General features: G+C 45.1%; 1 protein-coding gene across 9 annotated transcripts in view; it reads left to right on the plus strand.

Annotated features, from left to right (window-relative positions):
- DGKG (diacylglycerol kinase gamma) overlaps positions 1 to 23,254 on the plus strand; it is a 196,384-nt gene that overhangs the window by 131,178 nt on the left and 41,952 nt on the right. For all 9 annotated transcript variants that reach the window (XM_033128571.1, XM_033128563.1, XM_033128577.1 and 6 more), the window contains 2 exons: positions 1,275 to 1,365; positions 20,707 to 20,884. In XM_033128571.1, coding sequence (XP_032984462.1) covers positions 1,275 to 1,365; positions 20,707 to 20,884 — 269 coding nt within the window. The remainder of the gene's footprint in view (positions 1 to 1,274; positions 1,366 to 20,706; positions 20,885 to 23,254) is intronic.

Genomic DNA, 23,254 nt, shown 5'->3' on the forward strand with positions numbered 1-23,254 from the left:
ATATAAGACCCGGTATTATATTATATTATATTATATTATATTATATTATATTATATTAAATTATATTATATTATATACCCAGTCTTATATTAAAATAAGACCATTTTTTCTCCAAAAGACGCATTAGAGCTGATGTTCCGGCTAGGTCTTATTTTCGGGAAAACTAAGGCAGAACTAAGAGCCTTCTTCTCTCTGAAGAATGATCCTTTCCTCTTCGTTCACAAATCAGAGGATTAGTAAAATGCAAGGTAGCTTCCTCTTTACTGAAGAAAGTGCCAATAATATGATTTTGTTTAATCCTTCCTTAGCAAAATCTGCCAGTTTATAATCTAGACAAGTGTCCTTTCTCTTAGCCAGCCCCCTGATAGTGGGACGACAGTTGGGATAGAAGAAATGGAATACATTCAGAATCACTTCCTGGTGAGACCATCTGACCACAACGACCAAGTGTCAGGACTCACCATCTGACTTTGCAAAGCCCTCAGCTATATGAGAACCCCATTGTTTTTTCCCCACTAAGGAAAATGTTGAAAATTTTAAAGCTCAAAATAGTGAGCTCTTAATTTGAACCAAATATGACAAGGTCTACCCCTAAATGAAAGATGGTGATGATCTAAGTAAATACAATCGAGGAAGAGGTGGGAGAACTATTGCTACCGTACAACTCAACTTTTTTTTTTCTTTTCTTTCCACCAAGCCTGCAAATCTGTGTCTAATTCTCTCCACTGTGCTTCTCCCAATTAGAGGATAGACAAAGTAGCACATGTTTTGGCTGGTTTATTGTGGAGTTATCGCTCCTCTGTCCTGAGACTGTACATCCCTCAAGTCTCACAAACCTGTCTGAGCTTCCCTTTGTACCCCAACTATATCCAAGAGAGAGCTCTGCCTGAAGTCCCTCTGCATTAGCAGTAGAAAAGACAGTGACCAGAGCATACTGTCACTTGCCACCTCCGGTTGATTTTCATGGAACTCTTCCCTTCATCCAGATACAGAGGCAAGCAGGCCTTTCTCCTGCTCTAACCAGGAAGTTCAGGCACCAGTTGGCAGTTCACCCAGAGAAGCCAGAATGTCTAAGAAATGAATGGGTTTTTCTCTAAGTTCATAGCATGAACAGTTGGGAAAATATTTCCATCCCTGATAATCTGATTAACAAGTGCTAAAACAGCAGCTTGGGGAATGCTGAGGGCTTGGACCTCCCAGCCCCGATAATACAGCTCTTTTACTTGACTGTTTCAAATACAGATATTGAGCCATCTCTTTGCTTCATGGTCCAGGATGAAGAACAAGCTGTGGTACTTTGAATTTGGCACCACGGAGACCTTTGCAGCCACGTGCAAGAAACTCCATGACCATATAGAGTTGGAGGTAAGTACCCAAGTGGGGAGAAGACTTCCTGGACGTTGGTTCTGCTCCTAGACTGTCACACACACTCTCAGGACATGTCCCCTTAGATCCTTGAGAGGTGATCCAGAGTGTAGTCTATTTGTTGGACCGCCATGCTGTTCCCAAACCCCTCGGCAGCTTGGCTCTGTGGAGGCTTCAATGGCTGCATTGGCCTTTCTTGACCTGTCCAGCGAGTCCTTAGTCACTCTGGGGCCTAAACGCCCAAAGCACCCAGGACCACAGTCCATTCCTTCTCTTACCCCTCTCCCCACTGTGGCCTCACAAGTCCCCTGTTTCAGAGAGGCAAAGACTTAGTTGCCGCCAGCACAGGGAGAGGAGTTGCTGCTGCGGTAGAGGCAATGTCCCAAGCCTCGTAAAAGTCTGGGAACTGGTGGCCACAAAGCAGCAGGGGTAAGAGGTATGAGAGTTAAGTCCACAGGTGACCAAACATCCCCCAGCTCACCCACCTCAGCTCTCTTTGCTGCTTCAAGGAGCCGACTCATAGATACCCAGGGTCCACTTTGTAGGTGTGCAACCTGTACAATCGCTCAGAAGGGCCCTCGGTTTAATGCTCTTCTGTCACCGTCTTGAAATTCTTGATAATTTTTTAACAAAGGGCCCTGTATTTCCATTTTGAACTGGGCCCTTCAAATTATGTAGCTGATCCTGTTGGTGCACTCGTGTTTTACTAACTCTTCCGGCACTTGTAGCAGCCTGCCTCAGACAGTTTGCCTGTCGGCTTTCCTTCCCTAGTTGATAAGCTGCCCACTTCCCACCCCTTCACCCCCACTTCTGCTGGGTTGCTCTGGTGAAGTCTTCTCACTGATGTGAGAAGGTCCCCTCGGTCTCTGGCCACCTGAAAGCCCAAACTTCCATGCACACCAGCTCCATCTCTGCAGGAACTCAGATCCGTTGGTTGGTTTCCTTGCCCATGGTTCTCAGCTACCAACCCCACGATCCTATGGGATTCAGGCCGATAGTCTTGTTTTCACTTGAGAAAAACAAGTGAACGGGGCAGCCAGAGTTCAGCCAGGATGGGCTCGTCCTGGCTCACAGCCTTTGTCCCTAAACCTGCATTAGTAGTCTGTTAGGGCCTGGGCATCCCTATGAGAAGTATTTGGCCTGAGGCAGTGTGGGAAAACCCCACCACACCCTGCCGGAAGGGAGCCTGTGCTCACAGGGAGTTTTCACAAACAAAATACAAAGCCAGAAATTCTGTGCTTCTATTAGACTCATCTGCCTGCCTCTCCCGGTTGGTTGCTGGGTTACCAACCTCAGGGTGGGAGGAGCCAATCCAGCTAATCCTCTGAACTTTTGGCCAGCTCAGTTAGAGGGCAGAGAGGCCCAGGAGCCTGGGTGTGTCCCCAGGTGGTACCACCTACACCTGGAAGAGGCTGAGGAGCCAGCCATCTTCTGTTGATATGTAAATCCATTGCCTGGGAGCTGCAAGTGCTGGGCCGGAAGCTGAACCCGGCTAACCGAGATATGTGTGCATGTTTCCTGTTGGCGTGACTGTCTGGTGGGGTCTCTTTAAATATACCCCAAGTCAGGGACAGCCCTGCCTAACCACTGCCAGCTGCAGGCGCACAGCGACTTCTTGTTCTCCCTGCAGATGGCCTTGAAACTGTGCCCAGAATAGAGCAGCTTAGTTTCCCTGCCTCTGAGGCCTGCCCTCCCGGCTTCCAGCTCCAGGCCAGCCTTGCTGATGGTCCCCTCTGGGTCCAAGACACGATGGCTCATCCTCAAGCTCACAGCAGGCTGGTGGCCTGGTTGCTAAAGATGCTGGAGGCCTCTGGAGGGGGTTGGTTGTTCACACTGTGGTGTGTTGAGAGCTTTGAGGAGCACTTCCTGTTTTCCTTATCTCCCCATAATGAGTCTCTTTAGTATTTATTTATTCATGAGTTAAGAAAGGGGGGTTGTGACAGGTGGCTCCTGACACCCCACAGGATTGGGGCAGGTGCCATTTTTGCATCCAGAGAACAGTGGGTAGACAGTCCTGTGCCTTGTGATCCAGAGGGGGACAGAGAGACAGAAGGGGATGAGGCATGTGAGTGACAGGTGTTAGAAGGCTGCAAAGCACCACAGGTAGATGTGAGAGCATGAGGGGCCTCAGCAAGAGAAAAGAAACTATGTTAACTGACCTTCTAAATGTGACCACTGCGCACATCAGCTCAGGCCTGTGAAAACCAGCACACTCATCATTTCAAGGTCAAGAATTTCCTACCCCAAGAATAACCCCAGACAGGTATTTATACTACACATCACCATTTCAAAACCACACAACAACCCCATGAGCTAAGTAGGCCAGGTATTATCCCCATTTCATAGAAAAATAAGCTGAGGCACAGAGGTTTAGAAGGGTAAACAGAAGGGAGAGAAAAATTAAAAGGTAAGAGGGAAAAGTCACATGCTTTGACTGCCTACCATAATGTGTCCTCATTTGACACTATACCCCAGTGAGGCAAGTACTATTACATTTTTTAAATGATGAAAATATTAAATTTTTAAATGATGAAATTAAGTAACTTGACTAAGATTCCATTGTCGGAAACTGATAAGAGAGAAGGTTCTAGGTCTCCTGGAATGAGTTTAGCTTAGAAGCCAATTAATACAGATTTACCTAACAAGTGCTAGAAACTCAGTGAGTTCTTCAGCACAGAGGCACTAGTTTTTCCTCCTTATTGAATGTGGGACCATTTGGTTCCCTCTCAGCTGGGCCGATCTGCTGAGAATTGCTTTTAAAGAACAGACACACAGTCCTCCCGCTCATTTGAGGACGAAATGGGTTCAGGCTGGGCAGTAGGTGACAGTCATAGAGGAAAACTGCCTTGAAGTTTACAGAAAGTTTTCCCACACAGCATCTCATGTTATTGTGATCCACAAAACATGCAGGGCAAGTATTAATGTTTTCACTTTATGGGTGAGGAAACTGAGGCTAGAGGTTCAGCGACTTGAGAAAGGGCAAAAAGGTAAATGATTCAGGGGAAAAGATAAAGTCTCGTGTGTGTGTGTGTGTGTGTGTGTGTGTGTGTGTGTGTGTGTGATGCTGATTAAAATTTAGATGGTGAAACTTAATGCTAAAATGAGATTATGCGAGGAAGATCTCCATGCAGAGGCTTTCCACATGAAATACATCCTGTTTGTCTGAGTCTAGTGGCTTGTTGAGAAGGACTAGGAAACTTAGTCCCTTCTCTGAAATTAAGCTTACAGCCCAGCTGACAGAACACATGAGAATTCACATAGTACTCACCTAACTGGTGCTAAGGAAACTGGGTCCAGGGGTACTGGGGAGCCACGGAGCCAAATCACTGTGGACACTGTTTTGAGGACTCTAGGGACTCAGACGGGGAGAAGGTGCCTCTAAATCTACTGCTAACCGTCACACACGAGACCTGGGAGTTAGCCCTCTTCTGCAATTAGGTTAAATAAATTGGTGAACTGTGCATCTGGGCCTGAGTATTCGCATCTATAAAATGGGGGGAAGGGCCTTAGCCTACTTCCCAAGTCTATTTGTTTCAAGTTTTCAGATTTTGTATTATTTTGTTTTTAATGGCAATGGTGCTAAGCACCTCACAGAATCTGCAAAGCAGCCTCAAGTTGCAGGTGTCATAATCACCTTTCCAGTTAAGGGAATAGAAGCTGAGAGAAGTCAAGAAGCTTACTTGGTCCAGTGTTGTGTCTGCTTGCTCACGGGCAGTGAAGGAATTCACGAATCAGGTAGAAATATAGAAGGAAGATTTACTAAAGTAAGAGAAGGTCGGCTGAGCAGAGTCTGCTGCAAACTACTGCGTTGAGTCTTTTGTCTCCAGTTTTGTATTTTCTAGCCAGGATATAAATCGCTTCGGCCTGTAGTGGAGTTTTCTATTGAGTTTGGCTTTATCCATTGGAGTGGGGGAAGGTGCAATTCAGCCTGTTATCCCAACCTTTGCATGTTATGTAGATTTAAGTTGGAGCTGAGAGTGGATCCCATACAGATGCAAAACCTCTCCCAATTCCCAGGGCCAGCACTGGGCAGAAGTAAACAGAAACATTGAAACTGGTCTGCATAGTAAATGTATAGGAAGCAGAATCATTAAGAAGCAAAGAAAGAAAAGAAAGCTTTCAAAAGTCCCAAGCTAAATTACACTCGTTAAATCAAACTATACCAGAGATCCAAATCTCAAAATAGAAGAATTTAATGCCACCCTTACAATCCCCTGTCTTAACACACAGCCTATGAGTGTCAGGTCAGGCTTCAAATACAGATTTGCCCCAAACCAGGGAGTTTCAACGCAGTACTGGTATTTCAATAGAGAACAGAGATTCTCAGCCAGGTCATATCTGATCTGCTTTTATTCACATACTTTTATTTATTTTAACATTTCACATAACATTAAAAGCAGGCAAGAGACTTTTTACATTTATCAAAAAGAGATCATAAAAAAAAAAATTGCTCACCCTAAATGCTTCCTTCACCGGAATACAGAGGAAAGCTTGTGAAAGCTAGTGCTGTTCTTGGAAAATGGGTGCTCAGTAAATTGTGGTTGGCTGTCATGAAATAGCGAGCGTGTCACCTAGATGGCTCTCAGCATCCCTGGTCTGAGGCGGTCTCTCAGGGTCTCTCAGAGTCTCTGACTTCTCTTCACTTCCGAAGCTACCCTTGACATTCATTCTAATCTGATTTCACCTGAATAAACAGGTAGGGGAATGGCGTGAAGGAGGGGCACAATGAGTCAGCTCTCCTACCCCAGGCCCCGAATAGCCTTGCAAAGGATTTTAGACTGGATCAGTCAAGTGGAACAAACCAGGCGGCTTTGATTCTAGCACATACTTTACATGCTGTGGAAATTTTTCATTTTACTGGCTAAAAACAAGAACTTCCAAAATTCTTTGACATTTTATCTACTTTAAAACAATGTTCACAAGGGAAGGTGAGCCAGCTCCAGTAATATGAACCTCTACATGAGGAAAAGGGAGTCCAAATTTGGAAGCTACTCAAAAAAATCTGTTATCCAGTATATTTTGGGAATCGGCACCTCAGTTCTCCCCCTTCCAATTGAGGATTTTAAAAAAAGAAAAAATACTACAAAGACTTGAATATATCAAATACTCCCAACTTCCCCTTCACTTAGAATTGATACTTGTCCATATGTGTTTTATTCCCTTCAAGTATTTGTTAACCAGAGAAATAAATTACAGATAGAACTGAGTTCCCCCACAATCCTTTGTGTTCTGCAACTTGCCTTTTTCACTCACCGTTACATTCTTGAGATCTCCCCATATCCATGTTGATACAGCTTGCTTGTTACTTTTAACTGCTCTGTAGTGCTCCATGGATACCCCACCATGACGGTGAGGAAGAGCAGAAATGGGAATTCTCAGACACTGCCTGTGGGGACGTAAGTGGCAAACCACTTTATTTGGCAATATATGCTGAACTGAAAATGCCTTTGTGGACTGTGTGACCCAGCAGGTTCTTCACAATCTGCACCTAGAGAATTTGCTGCACGTGAGCTCACCAGAGGATGAGCACCGAGATACAGTGCAGCATTTTTTATTGTAACAAAATGGAACCAACCCAAATAACTGTTATTCTAACACTTTGAAAAGACTGTGTGTGAAAGTCCTGAATGCCACTGAATTAGACACTTTGAAGTGGTTAATGTTGTGTTATATGAATTTCATCTCAATTTTGAAAAATCTAATTTTATAGAAGGGAGTGTGCTGGCAGAGGGCTAGGGATATTTAATCCATATCATGATATGGGCCCTGTCTGTGAGAATCATAAATTCTAAAACTAACATTTAGCACAGCCATTTGCATGTAAAGAAGCTTAATAAATAATGAACGTGATTACTTTCAGATTGGGCAGATTCCTTTAATTTAGCAACTCTAATCCAATTAAGTGCCATTATTCCTCAAAAGAGAGAAATGAAGGACTTTACAGGTTAAGTATCTTGACCTCATCCACCCTGCCAGTAAGTAGCAGAAGAGAACTCATGGCTCTCCAGCTCCAACTGTGAACACTGGCTTACTCTTCCTTTGGTATCCACCTGCAATATTGCACTCTTAAATTAGAGGGGAAGAGATCTTCAAGAACTTTGGCCTCTTTGGGCATCATCAAAACCTTCTCAGTCTGGGCAGGTAGAGCCTTCCAAAGTTTGGAGTAATGAAGGTGGGATCTGACCAGACGCTCAGCCCATCAACCCAGCCCCAGTGATCCCGAGATGAAATGAGGACATGTTCCTGGTGAAGGGGAAGCATCAGAAGGGATTTTGAGTTCTTGGAAAATTGAAGGTGGCAACCTGATTATGCATCAAACACTAAAGCAAAAAGAAGGCTGGAATGGGCCTGAGAGAAACATCTTGCGTCTAGTCTATTATTCCCTTCCTCAGTCAAGTCCAGTGGCTCCATCATTCCAGCACCATCTTCATTGTGAGATCACCCAAGGCAGCTCTTGCCACTTTCGATTTCTTCTCCTTGCTCATCCTACAGTGCTCCAGTGCCCCTACCTCAGTTTCTTCCTCCTCCCTGCTATGTCTGCTACACTCTTCTCCTGATTATAAGAGTAATCCAAATTCATGGTAGAACATTTTAAACTATAGAGGGGCAAGAAAGAAAAGTAATCCACAACGTCACCAACAGGGATCAGCATTGTTATAATGTTGACCTTGTTTCAATCCTGTAATAATATTAGTCCTTATTTCTTTAAAATGAGGCTTCTGGAGGACCTCTATGATTCTTTGATTTCTTAAACCTTATCCATTTTTAAACACAACTCCATCTTCCCTGTCTTTCTACTTCTTTCAGCCAGGCACTGACTACAAGTTTCCTTCACTGATCTCTAAAATCTTTCAGCCTACTTGTTTCCTTCAATTTTCTCTTATAAAATCCCATTGTTTACTTGCAGTTTCTGACACATAACTTTTTCTGTCCCTTAAATGACCCACTTTTTTATTTCCTTCAAATGTGTACCCTGCATTTTACTTCAAGCTTCCATTTATCCATATGCTTTTATTTTCTTGTTCTTTTCCATTTCCTTTGTTCTTTGTGAATTGCTTTGATTTTCTTTGTCTTCAGACTCCTGGCTATACATACTTTGTGTCTTCCAAGGACTTTGGAATAACTTTTAAGGATGAATTCAGTGGGGAGATACACAGCCCAGTGGATAGACTAGGCCCAAGGAGGTCTCAGAAGACCAAGGTTGGGGTCACATGACTCAGTGTGTTGTGTTAAAAGGCAACCCCACAAAAGGTTCCTGGAAGATCTTCAGGGTAACCTCTGCCCCAGCGAGCTTAACTTTTCTACTGTCAAGATCCCTTAGTGAAAGAATAACTTTCCCCAGGCAAATGCATCTTTTAAGGAATAATGAATTGTGAGGCCTTATCAGTGGGAAATGTATTATTTCTCTTAGACTTTTTAGAATACTAAAAAGAATTCATGGTCTTCATCTCCATACTCAGGAGATTCAGCGACCTTGGGGAACAGAACCGTTCCGGTCCTTTTCTGCTTCTACAACTGGGTTATGAAACAGACAAAGATTATTATATACAAGTGCATCTTCTTGGCTATAGTAGATAGGTCTTTGTTTATCTGTGTTAGTCAGTAAGATCATAAACTTGCTAATCCTAGTCTTCTATAGAAGAGAAATTAAAAATGTAGAAGAATTGACTCTTTTAGGAAGGGCACATCTAACAAGGGGTTGGATGATACCAATGTACACACATACATGTTACATCTCAAGTCCCTTCGTATCAACAAATGATAACAGCAGCCACTTACGGAGCACTTACCTTGTGGTAAGTTCTGTTCTGGCACTTTCAGACATCACCTTATTTAATCCTCATAAGAACTCTACATGGTGTGGATTATTTCCATTATTTACACAAGGACACTGATTTTCTGAAAGATAAGTAATGACTCCAAGATCGGATGACCCCCCACTCACAATGCCACAGCATTCCCTGTAGGAGCTGGCCTCCGCATTACACTTCCGTTTGCCACCTAATGCATCTGTCTATGGAGGTGGTAGTAAGGTTCCCATCGGGGACTTGGCACGTACATTAGGCAGTCAGCTGTTTGAAGCAAGGACTCTCTCTTATTCATTCTACATCTCCAGGCCTAGCATACTGCCTGAAATGAAGTAATTACTCTATATTGATTGTAAAATTGAATCAAAGTGGGAAAAATATCATAATTAGTGTGAACAGTAATAGAAATGACCACTTGAACGGTCTCAAGGGAGACCTTTTGGTTGGAAGCAACCAAAATAAAAGGGAACCACCCTGGTCCATTTGTAACACAAAGGGGAGATGGCTGAGCCTTTGGCCTGGCACTCAGACATTCTGCAAACACGGTGGTGAGTGGGAAGACCTCCCACACCCATCTCTGAGTTGTTGCTGGGAACTTTGAAAGTAGCAGAGGGTCTGGGACAACTGTGAACCCAGGACAGGAAATGCCAGAGTTCTCCCACCTCTTTCCCACCAAAAAGAGTTAAGACAGTGAGTGGGCAGACCCCATAGGGCAGCAAGGGTGCAGGGCAGCTATGGGTTCAGAGGAAGCGACCCTGAAAGGCAGAAGAAGGGATCTCCATACTGACCCCTTGCTCATGGCCCAGAAGCCTACCTGCCCCTGAGCCCTGCCAGTCCCTATGGCCATCAGCCCTGCTCTGTCTGCAGGAAGATCTGACCACTTAGAAAACCTCATCCACCCCAAGTTGGCCTGAGCTACCCAGACAGACAGCAAAGCCTGTTAACCTGCATCCAGAGCAAAAAAGCCTCAACACGCCACGTTTCTTTAACTTGAGGAGGGTGGAGCAGTGGATAGGAAATGGCTTTGCCCTCCGTCCAACTCTGAGGCAACCCACCACCATGAGCTCTGAGAAACAGCAGTTTTGTTTTGGAAACTGGCACCCAGTGCAGGCTTGCTCCTGGAAATGAATTTGGTTCCCCCCAGCTGCAATGCTCTACTTCCAGCCTCCCTGCCAACACCCCCTTCCAGCTGCCCCTCTCAAAGGCACCATTGTGCCCGCCTGGCACAGCAACAGAGGAGGGCTGAAGAGGAAGCAAACATGTTCTGCCCATGGGATGTCCCTGAGCAGGTTGTGTGTACATGGCTTCGATGCTGCATTCCTTGAACCCACACAAACCTGCCAAAACTCCATCGTCCCTGTCACAGATGGCAGCCACTTTCCAGTCTAACTGGCCTTCCAGAGCTCACTGTGAGGGAGCAGAGCACACAGCTGAGTGGGCAAGGCTGGGGGGGTGGGGGTCAGATGACACTTTTTCAGAACAGCACTCTAGCCTGCCAAGCAAAATAAGGCAGAACATAGACTCTGAATCTGTGAACCGAAGAGGGGTTTAGTCCCACTGACTACTCAACAAACTCATTCTGGCATATTCTAAGTGTACATCCAGCCTCCTCCTGCATGCTCCAAGGATAGGAAGGTCACTACTTGTCCAGAAGTCTGTTCCATTTTGGACAGCTCTGACTTTCAGAAAGTTCTTCCTGATGTTGAACAAGTATGTATGTCCCAATTCATCGCCATATCCTTCCCTTATCAGCACTTAGCACAATGCTTGGAACAAAAGAGGTGCTCAGTAAGTGTTTGTGGGATACACGACTGAATTGCCCATCCATTAGGCCTGTTTTCACCCTCTGGGGGCACATAAATCATGCCTTCTTGCTCCGCCATATGACTACCCTTCATGCTTCAAGTCTGTCTTCCACGTTGTCTCTTATTGATCTTCACCGAGTTACACATCCCCACTTCCTTCTCTGACTCGATGTACAGACCCATGACTATCCTGACCACTCTTCTCTCGATAGACTCCATATTTTTCCAGTATCCTCTTTAAAATGAAGAAGCAAATCTCTTGCATCTAGAATACTCCAAAAATGGCCTCATAGGTAACAGCACACAAAATTAGCAGGTGTCGAGTATATGCTCAGTCGACTGTCTTCTTGATCTTGTCATTTACATCTCATGCAGGAAATTTGCAGGTTCATGAAGCCTACCACACACCTGAATAAATTTGGAAAGAAGGACCTTCTTTAATTTCATTGAGTCAATGTTTCTTCTTCATCTATGAAAACGAGGATACAAATACCAAGATAGCAAGGTTGTGAGGATTAAACATAAAATATATGAAGTGCCTGCTTCATAATACTCAACAAAAGATATATATTAATGTTAGCATATAAGATATATTGTTAGTATTAGTGTTTAACTGCCCACAACAGACATGAACTCCTAAAATGATATAAAACAGTCCCTCTGAACTCAAGGGAAGCCACTGTCTTGTAAGATTTCCTTCCATCCATGCCAAGCCAATTTTTTTTAATTGTACTGGACTGTCTTTCCGATAATGCTATCACCACTCATCAGCACCACTCAATTTATTGCCTTTTCTTCCCTCAGGATACACATCAGATTATTGACACTAAAAACACTCTCTCTAGGTCTTCTCTAGGGAAAATAGACATCATTGTTTGTCCTGGCTGCTTTTCTTTCACTCCCAATAAATTTCCCTATTCTGGCTCTAGGCCCTACAGATATGCATATATCGACTTCCTGCTCAGTGGTGTGCTGGAGCCTGCTCACTTGCTGGCTCATCTCTCCCCAACTCTGCTTTCAGAGGTGTCATGTTGGAGCTTGAAACTGCCCGATGTGGCAGTGTTCATAGAGGGAACCCACCACAGAGCTGCTGCTTCTGCTTTTCCTCCTCCTCCTGCGTTCCTGGAGAGCCTACTGTTAAGCAGTTAGCAGCACGCCACTGCCTCTAGCATTGAGCTGCTGGGAGGGCCTCAAGGAAAGGGATCATGTCCCATTTCTGTTCCATTTCCAGGGGCTAGCACAGAGGAAGCAGTTCTCATCATTCTTAATGGGTGAATGGATGCTTTTGTCTTCTTCCTCTTAATGTCTCTCCCTAAATTGTACCCATGTACCTTATTCTTGTTACCAGCTGTTCAGAGATAGATTTCCCTTAGCTGTGATAAGAGGACTACTTCTTGCAGGCTTGGGTTAACCTTCCAAATCTCTCCCTAACCTGAACAGTCTATTTTAGTCGATCAATATATTCATCCTGGGAAGTTGTGGGGATTCATCTGGAAGAAACGAAACCTTGTCAGGTTTCCGTAAGGAACACTTCTGTTTCCATTTTTGGATTTCTCCATAGTCTTTCTTTCAATTAACAAATAGTTAATTTGTTGCCCTGTTATGGGTAAGACATGCCAGGAACTATGGAGAACACAGAGCAGTGTAACATACGGGCCCTACCCTCTGGGAGCTTAAAGTCTCCTGGAGACAGGTGAATATACATAATATATGGCAGAATATATATTCCCTATAAGGTACAAAAGCAAAGCAATGAAAACTCAGAGAAAGGGAATATCAATTTTTAGCTAGACATTTGGAAACGCCTCATGAAGCAGATAGCTTTGAGCTGGAAGGGTAGGGTTTTAATAGGCATAAAAGAGTTGATGAGCAATTTAAGCAGCAAAATCAAAAGCAAGTAGGCCCAACTCTGTGGCCTATATGCAGACCAGTTTGGGCTACCATGACGGGCTTTGCTGGGGCCCAGCCAACCCTCTTCCTCAGCTACTCTCCTCTTTCCAAACCAATGGAGGGAGACCTTGAACTAGTGCCCAGTCTTCCCCATAGTCTAACTTACATTCTATCTGCCAGGCCAATTCACAGAGAGAATATCCCCCACCTACCTACCAAAGCAGATATGCTCCCACTGTCAACGAGCACCACCATCCCATCCTTACCTGGTCCCCACAGGACTCTAGGGCGATACAGGGTAGTATGCTGGTGCTTTCCCTTCACCTAATGGCTATCCCCTATTCCCTCAAAAAAAAGGAGGGGGGTTGTGATCTCGGTCCCGTCTATATGTCAGTCACCCCTCTGCCCACTCGATGTATCTGAGGCTCTGACGTGGAGCCCAAGCATCCAGGGAGGCCACCCTCTCCTTCTGTCCATCCCCCTCTCAGCCCATCAGAACCCCTATTCAAGCATATCCAGATGTCATGCACCTCTTCTTCAGTGTAACTGAAATATTGTTTTCCCTAGACATTGCTCAGCACTTCCCTACTTTCCTCGTCAATAGATGCCCCCTCCCACCCGCTTTCTCACTCACTAGGGAAGGAAAGGACTCCAGTATCATCCCCAGACAATGTCCTGCCACTATCTTCAGCATCTTCTTTCCACTCCATTTACTTCCCATCCTATGCATTCCCAACTTCTTCCTTCTATGCATTCATCCAACAAGTCTTCATTCAGTATCTTCTCTGCCTCAAACATCCATGAAGAACAGTTTCCTCAATCGTATTATTCTTTAGATCCCATCCTCTCTCTCCAGCCCCATTTGCCCTCGAACCACATGGAGATTCTGACTCTGTTCCCTCACTACCACCCTTATTCACCCTGGAATGCCTAGTTAAGCCCTAGCTCTTGCAAGGGATAGCTGTGTAATCTAGGAAGGTCACTTACCAACTCAAGGTTTCATTGTTCTCATTTTGGTAATTAGACATTACCAAATCTAATATTCCATCTGGTTTTCTGTGCTTTGACCCTCATCCAGCTGCCAAAAATTCCTCTTTACAAAATTACTCATGACCTCTTGGCTACCAACCCAAATGACCAAAGGTCTATTTCCAGATCTGCTGACTCTGATGGGACTGAGTGACCTTTCAAGACTCTTCAGGTTTTTAATTCCATGAGAACACAGATACAGAGAAGAGAGAAAGAGAGAGCTCCTTTAGGAGAGTGGTCAGGGAAGAATTCATGGAGAAAATGGCATTTGTAGAGATTTGGAAGAAAAGCATAGAAAGGGTGCTAGGGTGTCCTCAAGAAGACTGTATTAATGGGTCTAGACAAGGATCATCCTTCTCTATAATGAAAGATTCAGGTTGACAACACCTAAACCCACTAACCAATGTAAACATCATGCAAAAAACAAAAACAAAAATGAGACAAGCAAATTATGTGCCTCCAGATAGGATGCAATAGGAAATATACAACCCCACTGATAAAGTATTCTTGCCAGAAAGTCATCCCTGAAACTGATCAAGCCTCTAGATCTAAAAGTACCAATTTAGTGAAAATAGAGGAGACACCATGAATGTTTTAAAAACACCTCAGAGAGGCAATCAGTAAAATCCAGAATCTGAGAAATACTGTACCTTAACTTCTCAAAGTGTGGTCCATCACACATGGAGTCACCAGAGAGCATAGAAATGTAGAGTCTCAGGCACCACCTCAGACCTCCTCAATCAGAATCTGCATCTTAATAATCCTGCAGTGATTTGTACGCATATTAACCTTTGAGAAGCTCTGCTTTATAGAACAAATGACCCATTTCCTTCAAATAATATTAAAAGACAAGGGGAAAAAAGGATGGGGAATTTATAGATCAAAAGAAGCTAAGAGACGTATCCATCAAATTTAATCTGTAGACCTTTCAGACAAACGAATTATTTTTAAAAATGAGGCTATTGCAGAAATTTGAGCAGTTACTGGATATTTATTGATATTAAGAAATTATTGTTACTTTTAAGAGTGATAATAGTTTTGGGGTAATTATCTTTTTAAGAGTCTTATTTAAAGATACATACGAAAGTATTTATAGATTAAATGATAGAGTATCAGGGATTTGCTATAAAATAGTTCTGTGTGGAGGTGGGGAAATGAACTGGGGTAGAGTTAAAACAAGATTAGCTGTGAGTTGCTAATTGCTGAAGCTGAGATTTTGAGTACATGGGATTTATTATTCTTTCTACTTTCCCATATATTGGAAGTGCCCATAATAAAAAGATTGAGGGGAAAAAAAAAAAAAGACCAAGAAGGAGACATCAAGGATGGGAGGATAATAAAATGAAGATAATGCAGTGGCAACAAATCCAAGAAAGAAAATTTCAAGCAGAAAGGGGACAAGTGCACCTTAGCTCTGGCCTGATCCAGAGAGCAGCCACGGCCCCACGGCAGGAGTAGGAAACAAGACAGCCAGCATTCTACACCAGAGAAAAGCGACATCATCCGTGGCACTGTGAATCGAGGTTAGAAGAGGGGAGAATTTCCTAGTTGCTAAAAACTGAAACAGGTCATCAAATAAATTATGGGATCTCCTTCTCTAAGGACCTTCAGAAATAGGATCGTCGGGGCTGAAATGAAGGCGGCCTCGCTCAGGGGAGGTTCAGGTCCGCCGCCTTTTCAGGTCACCGAGGCGGCCGTCACTGGGGCTGGGGGTGGGAGGCGCGGTGGAAAAGCCCGCAGCTGGGGCCCGGGCAGCATCAGTGTCCTCCCTCACCTCCGCGACTCTCTGCCCCTCCCAGGAACCAGAGAACTCCAAGAGTCCTAGTTCTGTCCAGAATTATGGGGATTTCAGGGATTCCAGAGATCAAGGTGGAAAGGCGGGGAGAGGATGAATACGAATTCCTAATGCTTTTCGTTTGCACGTAACTGCGCTTTGGCTTTGTAACCCACCATTTGGTTACCTATGCACTGGCCCTTTACCAAACAAACCATTCCTGGCTCAGAAAGAAACGAAAACTATGGGTTTTGTCAATGCTGAACGTGGCTGACAGCTGCGGGCCAGTGCAACGGGGCCTGGGAGGAGGTGTGCGTGGGCCGCTCCCGGCCTGGCCTCGGGCGATTCCCAGGCCGCTTCCAAGAGGGCAAGGGGCTGGACTGGCCAGGATGCACCCCACCCCACCTGTGCCTGCAGTGCCGCCTCGGACCCTGGCGGCCTGCTGCCCGGCACCTCGCCGCCGGCGAACATGGGGAGCACAATTTCGGGAGTATGCGTGCTTGCTGCCTGGGATAAGAACTCTCTGTTTCAGCCCCAAACTGGGCTATAAATACCCACGTTCCGCTGCAACTCAGCCTGGGCTTGGAGAGGAGCCGGCTAGCTCAGTCCCAGGGTAGGGATGGTTAGTGGTGCGCGCAGGGACCGCAATCCTCCTTGCGCTCTCCCGAGGCAGCCCTCGCCCTCTCCGAGTCAGAGCAGGGGGAGGGGGCTGGATGACGTCAAGGAACTCTTGGAGGTTTTAGCTTCAAAACCCGCCTGGGAGCGGCCCCAGGGCCTGTGTTCCATTTAAGCCCAAGACGTACCACTCTGGGCTCCACTTTCCCAAACTCGGCAGGGCCAACTTTCCACTTTTCCCGAGACCTACGAGGGTCTGGGGTTCTGAAGGAAGTCAGTATATGATGGCTAGGCCAAGAACCCGGAAGAACGGGCATGCAGGCATGGGCTGGCAAGGCTCTCACTAGCATGAGTCCGGCCAAGGGGCCATTGGAATCCTTCCAGCAAAGTCTCAGGTAGTGGGAGAATGATTTCTGGCTGAACTAGTAATGATTACTAACTGTAATAATAATGCAAACGGTTATGGAATGTTACTGCCTTCCACAGACCAATCAAACCCTTGAAGTAGATACTTATTCCCCCACCCCTACCCCCCTTATACAAATGACAAATTAAAGCCCAAAGAAGTTAAGGAATCAACGCAGGATCACGCAGCTGGCAAGAGAAGGAGCTAAGATTTAAACTCTTATCTCTCAGTCTCCAGGCCCAGGCAAGCTCTCTCCAAGACATTGCATTGCCTCTCCGTTTTCAAACAGGTCTATTCCACGGGTGGGGGCATCTACTGTCCAACAATCCCCAGGCTCCTCCCACCTCTTCTATGCTGTGTGCCCCAGCCTGCCTACACCCAGTGAGATAAGGGGGGAAGGGAACAATATATCCAAAAGGAGAGCGAGGACTGTTTGCTCTTCTAGAGAGAGGTTAACTTACCAAGTTGAAACTTGTTATGACTGGAGATGGAGGGCCAGGGTATACTTAAAAGGGCAATAGGGAAGAAAGGTAACTTTGTGGAATACTATGTGCCAAGGACTGTGCTGCGCTAATGGTATACTGTTTTTTACATAGCTGGCACAGAGGCAAAATGTAATAATACTGCTCTCCAACACTGATCTGCCAGGACTGCCCTAAGTACGCCACAAGACAGGGTAATGGTGGGAGCTTTCAATTATTCAAACAACAGCTGGAAGTTTAATTTTGCTATAAGCCTAGCATCAGCAAAAGTCCTGATTTGCCTCACTGACGTTCATCTCCAAAGTAGGAACTGACATCTGACTGTCAGGGTTTGCATCCGAGCTCTGCCAGCTTGTAAAGTGGAAGTTGCATAGCCTTGAGTAAGCACCTGACCCCTGCAAAACCCTGTCAGCTGGGGGTAGTAATGGTGACTCATTACGTTTATGTGAGAATCCCGGGAGAGAATAGAGGTGAGGGACCAGCACACCACACACGCTGGAGCTCCAGAAGAGGGGGGGACATTTTGACCAACAAAGAACAAATTGAGGTGATGGGGAAGTAAGAACCTAGAGGGAAAGTGACCGTGGTGTCTAGGAGGTGATAAGGATACAAGAAGAAATGCTGGGCACAGAGCGGAGCAAAGCTCAGTTCAGAGAGTTTGGAGAAAAGAAAAGTCTGACCCAGTGGGATTCTAGCCTAAATCCCTAAATAAGAATATGTGTATAAAGGATGAAAGGATAGAAGACATTCCAAAATAAGTTTCCAACAATTCACTAATTCTTTTGAGATGTAAAAGGGAAAGAGTTTAAAAACAAATCACCATGACAGCAACCATTTGGTGGTGCCTCTGGGTTGAGCCCCTGCTTTTAAGGGACAGTAGGTAGGTACACATACACGGAAAGGCGGGATGGGCGTGCACCCAGGTGTGAATGTACAAAAGCAACTCAAACCTGTAAGCCTGGCTGCGAGCCAGCTGAAGGCCAAGCAGAATGTTTGAAGCAAAAAAGAACATGGAAAGCATTTGAGTTCTCTTATTCCTTTTCTGATAGAGGTTGGAGGGTGGTCATTTAGGAAATGCTATTGGATGTCAGCACAATGTCATGTTTGAGTGGAAAGAATACAGGACTGAGGTCGGCAGACCAGGATACTGGTCTAGCTCCACCATTAATAAGTTCAGTGACCACAGGCAAGGTCCTTAACCTCGCTAGGCCTCACTTATGAAAGATGGGGCATGCTCTCTTAGGTCCCTGTCATGTCTAAGTTCCCTGATTCCACATTGTAATGAAAAGTGGGCTGGATGACAGTTCAGTCCAGAGGATGTAGATACCATAGGGCAGCCCCACCCCGAGGGCTATTTAATGCGCAAGGGCTGGTGTGTTAAACTGACCAAAGAGAGGACTTGGTCCCCGTTTATGCCCTTTATATACATGCATTAATGCCTTAATCCCCAAATGATAGGAGAGCTATGGCAAAGGGGTATCGATTGAAGTTTTAAAATAAACTCGCTGGGCTGGAGGAGGCTTGACCTGAAAGCCCGATGAAATTAGTTGAAATTCAACGTGAAGCCCTACGTCTAAGTTATTAAAAAATAAATAAATAAATAAATAAATAAAAAACAAACTTACACGAGTTCAGGACAGGGAAGACCTGGCTGAGAAGTAGGTGATGGGAAGAGGGTCTGGGTGATGGAAATGACCACCCATTCAAGCTGAAGTAATTCAGCTGTCATCTAGCCGCTAACAAAAGCGCTGCTGCAACTCTGCCCCTATTTAACAATAAGGATAATGATAATGGGAGACATGTGTTCAGCCCTTACAGGGGCTTCCCACATTATCTCACGTCTGGGGCATGATAGTGTCATAGGATCCCAGCCCAGGAAATGCTGCTGCCATTGCCGCCCGTATCATTAGATCCTGTCATTGGTGTTGTTTTCAATGCTACAGGGCCTTGCAGAGTAGGAGAGTAACAAACTGTAATGTACGTAAAACAGGGCCATCAGAAGGGGAAATGTCTGAAAACCAAGTCCTACAGGAGGGGACTGAGAGAGTGGACACTGCTCAACTCAGAAGAGGCACAATCAAATGATAGTGTGAGGGGGAGAAGAAATAGAGGAGTGGTTAAGATCTGGGCTCTGACTGCCTGCCGTCAAATCTGTGTACTTCCATTTGTACGTTGTGTGACTTTAGACAAGTTACTTAACTGCCACTGTGCCTCAGTTTCCCCAAATATAAAAAAGGGGTAGTCATAGTAACTAACTTATAAGATTATTCTGAAGGTAATAGATGAGATGTATACAAAAGCTTACCTGGCAGATGACAATGCTTAATACATATGCACAGTGATGGTGATGATTTCATCATGTATCTGGTGGGCTGTCCTAATGGAGGAGGAAGGAGGGTCATTCTGTCTGGCTTCAGAAGGGAGAAAAGGACTAATGGGTAGAAACAGAAAGAAAGACTCTGGTTCAACATACAGAGACATTTCAAATAATCAGAATTTCTCAGGGAAGAAACGAGTTCTTGGTTACCAGAGAAGCTCACTATATTCTATTTTGTAATTGGAAAAACAAGTCATGGGGATTAGATACCATAAATTAAAAGCATCAGAGAAATCAGGAGGTAAACCAATATGGCAACCAGCCCTGCTTTTCTATTTCTCCTCTACTGATAAATCTCTCGAAGTTTGGATTTGTAGGTAACCTTGAAGACCATGGATTTTGGTTGAATGCTTTTGATTCAAACTGCCTCACAATAAGCAAGATGAAGAGCTTGGGCTTTGTAGTCAAATTCCCCAGTTTAGAAACCCTGTTCTGTTATTTATCAGCTGTGCACTATTCGTTAACTTTGCTAACCTCTCTGAGTCCAGTTTTTTCTTCTGTAAATGAAGTAAACTACCTAAAATCCTCACAAACAAGGATCAGAGATAATATATTTCTTGCTGTGTTAATAAACATTATGGCAAAGAGGGCTGGCTTTATATGTGAGACAGACAAATTCAAGCCTTCTGGCCTTTTGTACCTGGCGGCATGCGGGTGGTGGAGATTAGATAAAGAAACTCTGCTACATCAGCAAGCATGTATGCCAAAATTGCACTTACGATACAGATATGGGAAACAGGCAAATTCTGAAAGCCTTTCAGTCTTAAAGTCTGGTGCTTTCACAGAAGGGATAAAATCAGAGGTGGTAAATGAAACTTTTCTGTCATTGTTGAGAATCTACTATGTGTTAGGCTCTGAACTCAGTGTCCTACCAACTCTTCATAGTGGTTAGAAAGGGACAGAATTAATGATAATGAGGGTGGACTAGAGAACAGGTTTGCAGTTGTTTTATGAACCATCCCTAAAGCACTTCTACATCTATAGAGGGTCCCTGGATCTTTGTCAGGCTTGTGGCTGAGGGCCCGTCACATCCTTCATGAGGAGAACCCCCAACACACGCACACACTCACACACACACACACACACACACACACAGAGCACCTCATGTTGGGATACACTGAGAACACTAACAGGACCTTTTCTCTCGTCTCCCAGTGTGATGGAGTTGGGGTGGACCTGAGTAACATCTTCCTTGAAGGCATTGCCATTCTCAACATTCCCAGCATGTATGGTGGCACCAATCTCTGGGGAGAAACCAAGAAGAACCGGGCTGTGATCCGGGAAAGCAGGAAGGTCGTCACTGACCCCAAGGAATTGAAATTCTGCGTCCAAGGTAAGCCAGGGATGTGAAAAATTGCTCTAGATCAGTGCCCTAGTGGGAGGGGTATTCAGGTGAGTCTATTAGCAAACTGTAGCAGGGTCTACAGCAGGCTCTAGAAAGCCCTCCAGCCTGACAAGGATGGATTGTTCTGAGGATATGCTGACTCGTCATCCCTGATGTTGCAGAGTTTACAACCTAATTGAGAAGAGAAAATTAACAGTAAGGGAGCCCTAAATGACAGTCAGTAGTCCAACTGCAGGACTCCATGATGTCAGGAGCCAAATGTTGCTCCTGTCAAAGTTACCAGTATCTTTCAATAACTAAATCTAATAGTCAATTCTCAACCTAGACCTCACTTCACCCAATTGATCACTCCCTCTTCCTGAATATACTTGGCTTCTAGGATGCCACACATTCCTGGTTTTCCTCCTACCCTACTGGTTACTCTTTCTCGGTCTCTTTTGCTGATTGTTCATCTTCTCTCTAACCTCTTGATGCCAGGACCCTCTTCTCTTTTCTGTTTGTACTCACTTCCTTGATGACCTCATCTAGTGGTGAGACTTTATTTAAATACCACGTGATGCTGATGATTCAGCATGTCCAAAACTGAACTGCTGATGTCCCTCCCACAAACCTTCTCCACCCACAGCCTTCTCCATCTCAATTGATAACTCCAACCTGCCAGTTGCTGGAGCCAAAACACTTGGCATCATCCTTGACTCCTCCTTTTATCTCACATCTCACATCCAATTTATCAGAAAATCTGTTAGCTTTACTTTTAAAAGTAAAATATCCACCCACTTCTCACCACTGCATTCCTACCACCTTGGTCTCAACTACCATCCTCTGTCCCCTTGGATTACAGCAAATCCTCTTAACTGAATTTCCTGCTTGTACCCCTGCCCTATACAGTCTGTTCCCACCACTGTATCAGAGTACCCCTGCAAAAATGTGTCAGATTTTGCCACACTCCTGCTCCAAATCCTGCAGTGGCTCTGAGTAAAAGCCAAAGATCTTCATTGGCCTCGAGGCCCTCAGGTGGTCTGGCCTCCCCTTACCTCGGAGACTTCATTGTCCGCTCCCCCCTCACTCCCCTTGGCTCCTCTAACACAGCAGGCGTCTTCCACGAACCCGCTATTCTTTCTGCCGGGAACAACAAGTTAGTGTGCCATAGAAGCCATCAGCTGTGCTTTCCCCGTCTAACCTACCAGGATCCAGAACACAGCTTTCTGAGAATACCCTCAACACTACCGTCACCTCTACCCCTTACCAGCCATTTCCACCAGTGAAGTGGGAATTCAGTCAGAGCTCCTGGCAGCCCTGACTCCTCTGGGATTGGAGGAAAGGGCCCCACTGATGCTCAGGTGTTCAGTGGGCTGCTGAGCTGGAGGAGAGAAGCCATGCGTGAGGGTCACTGGCAAAGACACCACACCAGGAGGCAGGGGACTGGGTTCGAGTCCATGTGCTGCCACTAACCTACTTTTTGACATCTCAGTTTTCTTTGCTGTCAAACCAGGATCATATGTAAAATTTTCATAGCTAAATGGATGGCGTTGAACCAGAGCGTGTGTTCTTAAACCTGTCCTGCTTGCTGTAAATGAAGATTCCTGGGCCCTAGCCCAGATCGATCTAATTAATCTCTGGGTTGGCTCCTGGTAATGAGCTCCCCAGATGACTCTGATGAGCTGCTAGGTTTGCAAAATCACTGCCATAGACAAGTGTCCGTGAATCTGGGTCTGTGTTCTTGGATGTCCCAGGCTGTTAGTATTAGGACTGGATGTGATCCCACCAGTAAAAGGAGACAAAACTTGGCTGACTGTTGTCTAAGGGAAGGGTTACTTGCTTATTTCATGCCCATCTATTAGACAACCACATTGTTATATTCCAAGGGGAGGTCCACAAGAGGGTCATCTCTACACCTCTACCCTTTAAGAGAGGACTCAGAAATTTTTATTTATCTGTTGCCCTCTTAAGTCCCCTTTATTTCACACAGTAAACTTTTCAATTTGTATAAATTATTAAGCTGAATAATGTGTTCCTCCTTTCTCCCTTGGCAGGGGAAGTTGTGGGTACTAGCAGTGGGTGGGGGAAGCATTGGAGATTGTAGAAAGTTCCTGAAAACTTTCCCACCCTGGTGCTCCTATCCTAACCCCCACGCTGGCGTCAAGCCCCATTGGAACAGAATCAGGAGAATCTCCCCCTCCCCCAACCCAGCCGCTTGGGAAAGCTCTTGCTAAGGACATGTTCTCATTAGGACTCAAGGACAGCCTGCATCTTCCCCTTACATGTCTGACCATATACCTTCCCCTTCAAGCAAGAGTAATGTGTCTGCTGATCGCTCTTGACCATCATGTAGAGGAACTCTCTTCCTCAGATGCCCCA

Source organism: Rhinolophus ferrumequinum, chromosome 2 (assembly GCF_004115265.2).
Source record: "Rhinolophus ferrumequinum isolate MPI-CBG mRhiFer1 chromosome 2, mRhiFer1_v1.p, whole genome shotgun sequence".
In the NCBI taxonomy this organism is placed as follows: Eukaryota; Metazoa; Chordata; class Mammalia; order Chiroptera; family Rhinolophidae; genus Rhinolophus; species Rhinolophus ferrumequinum.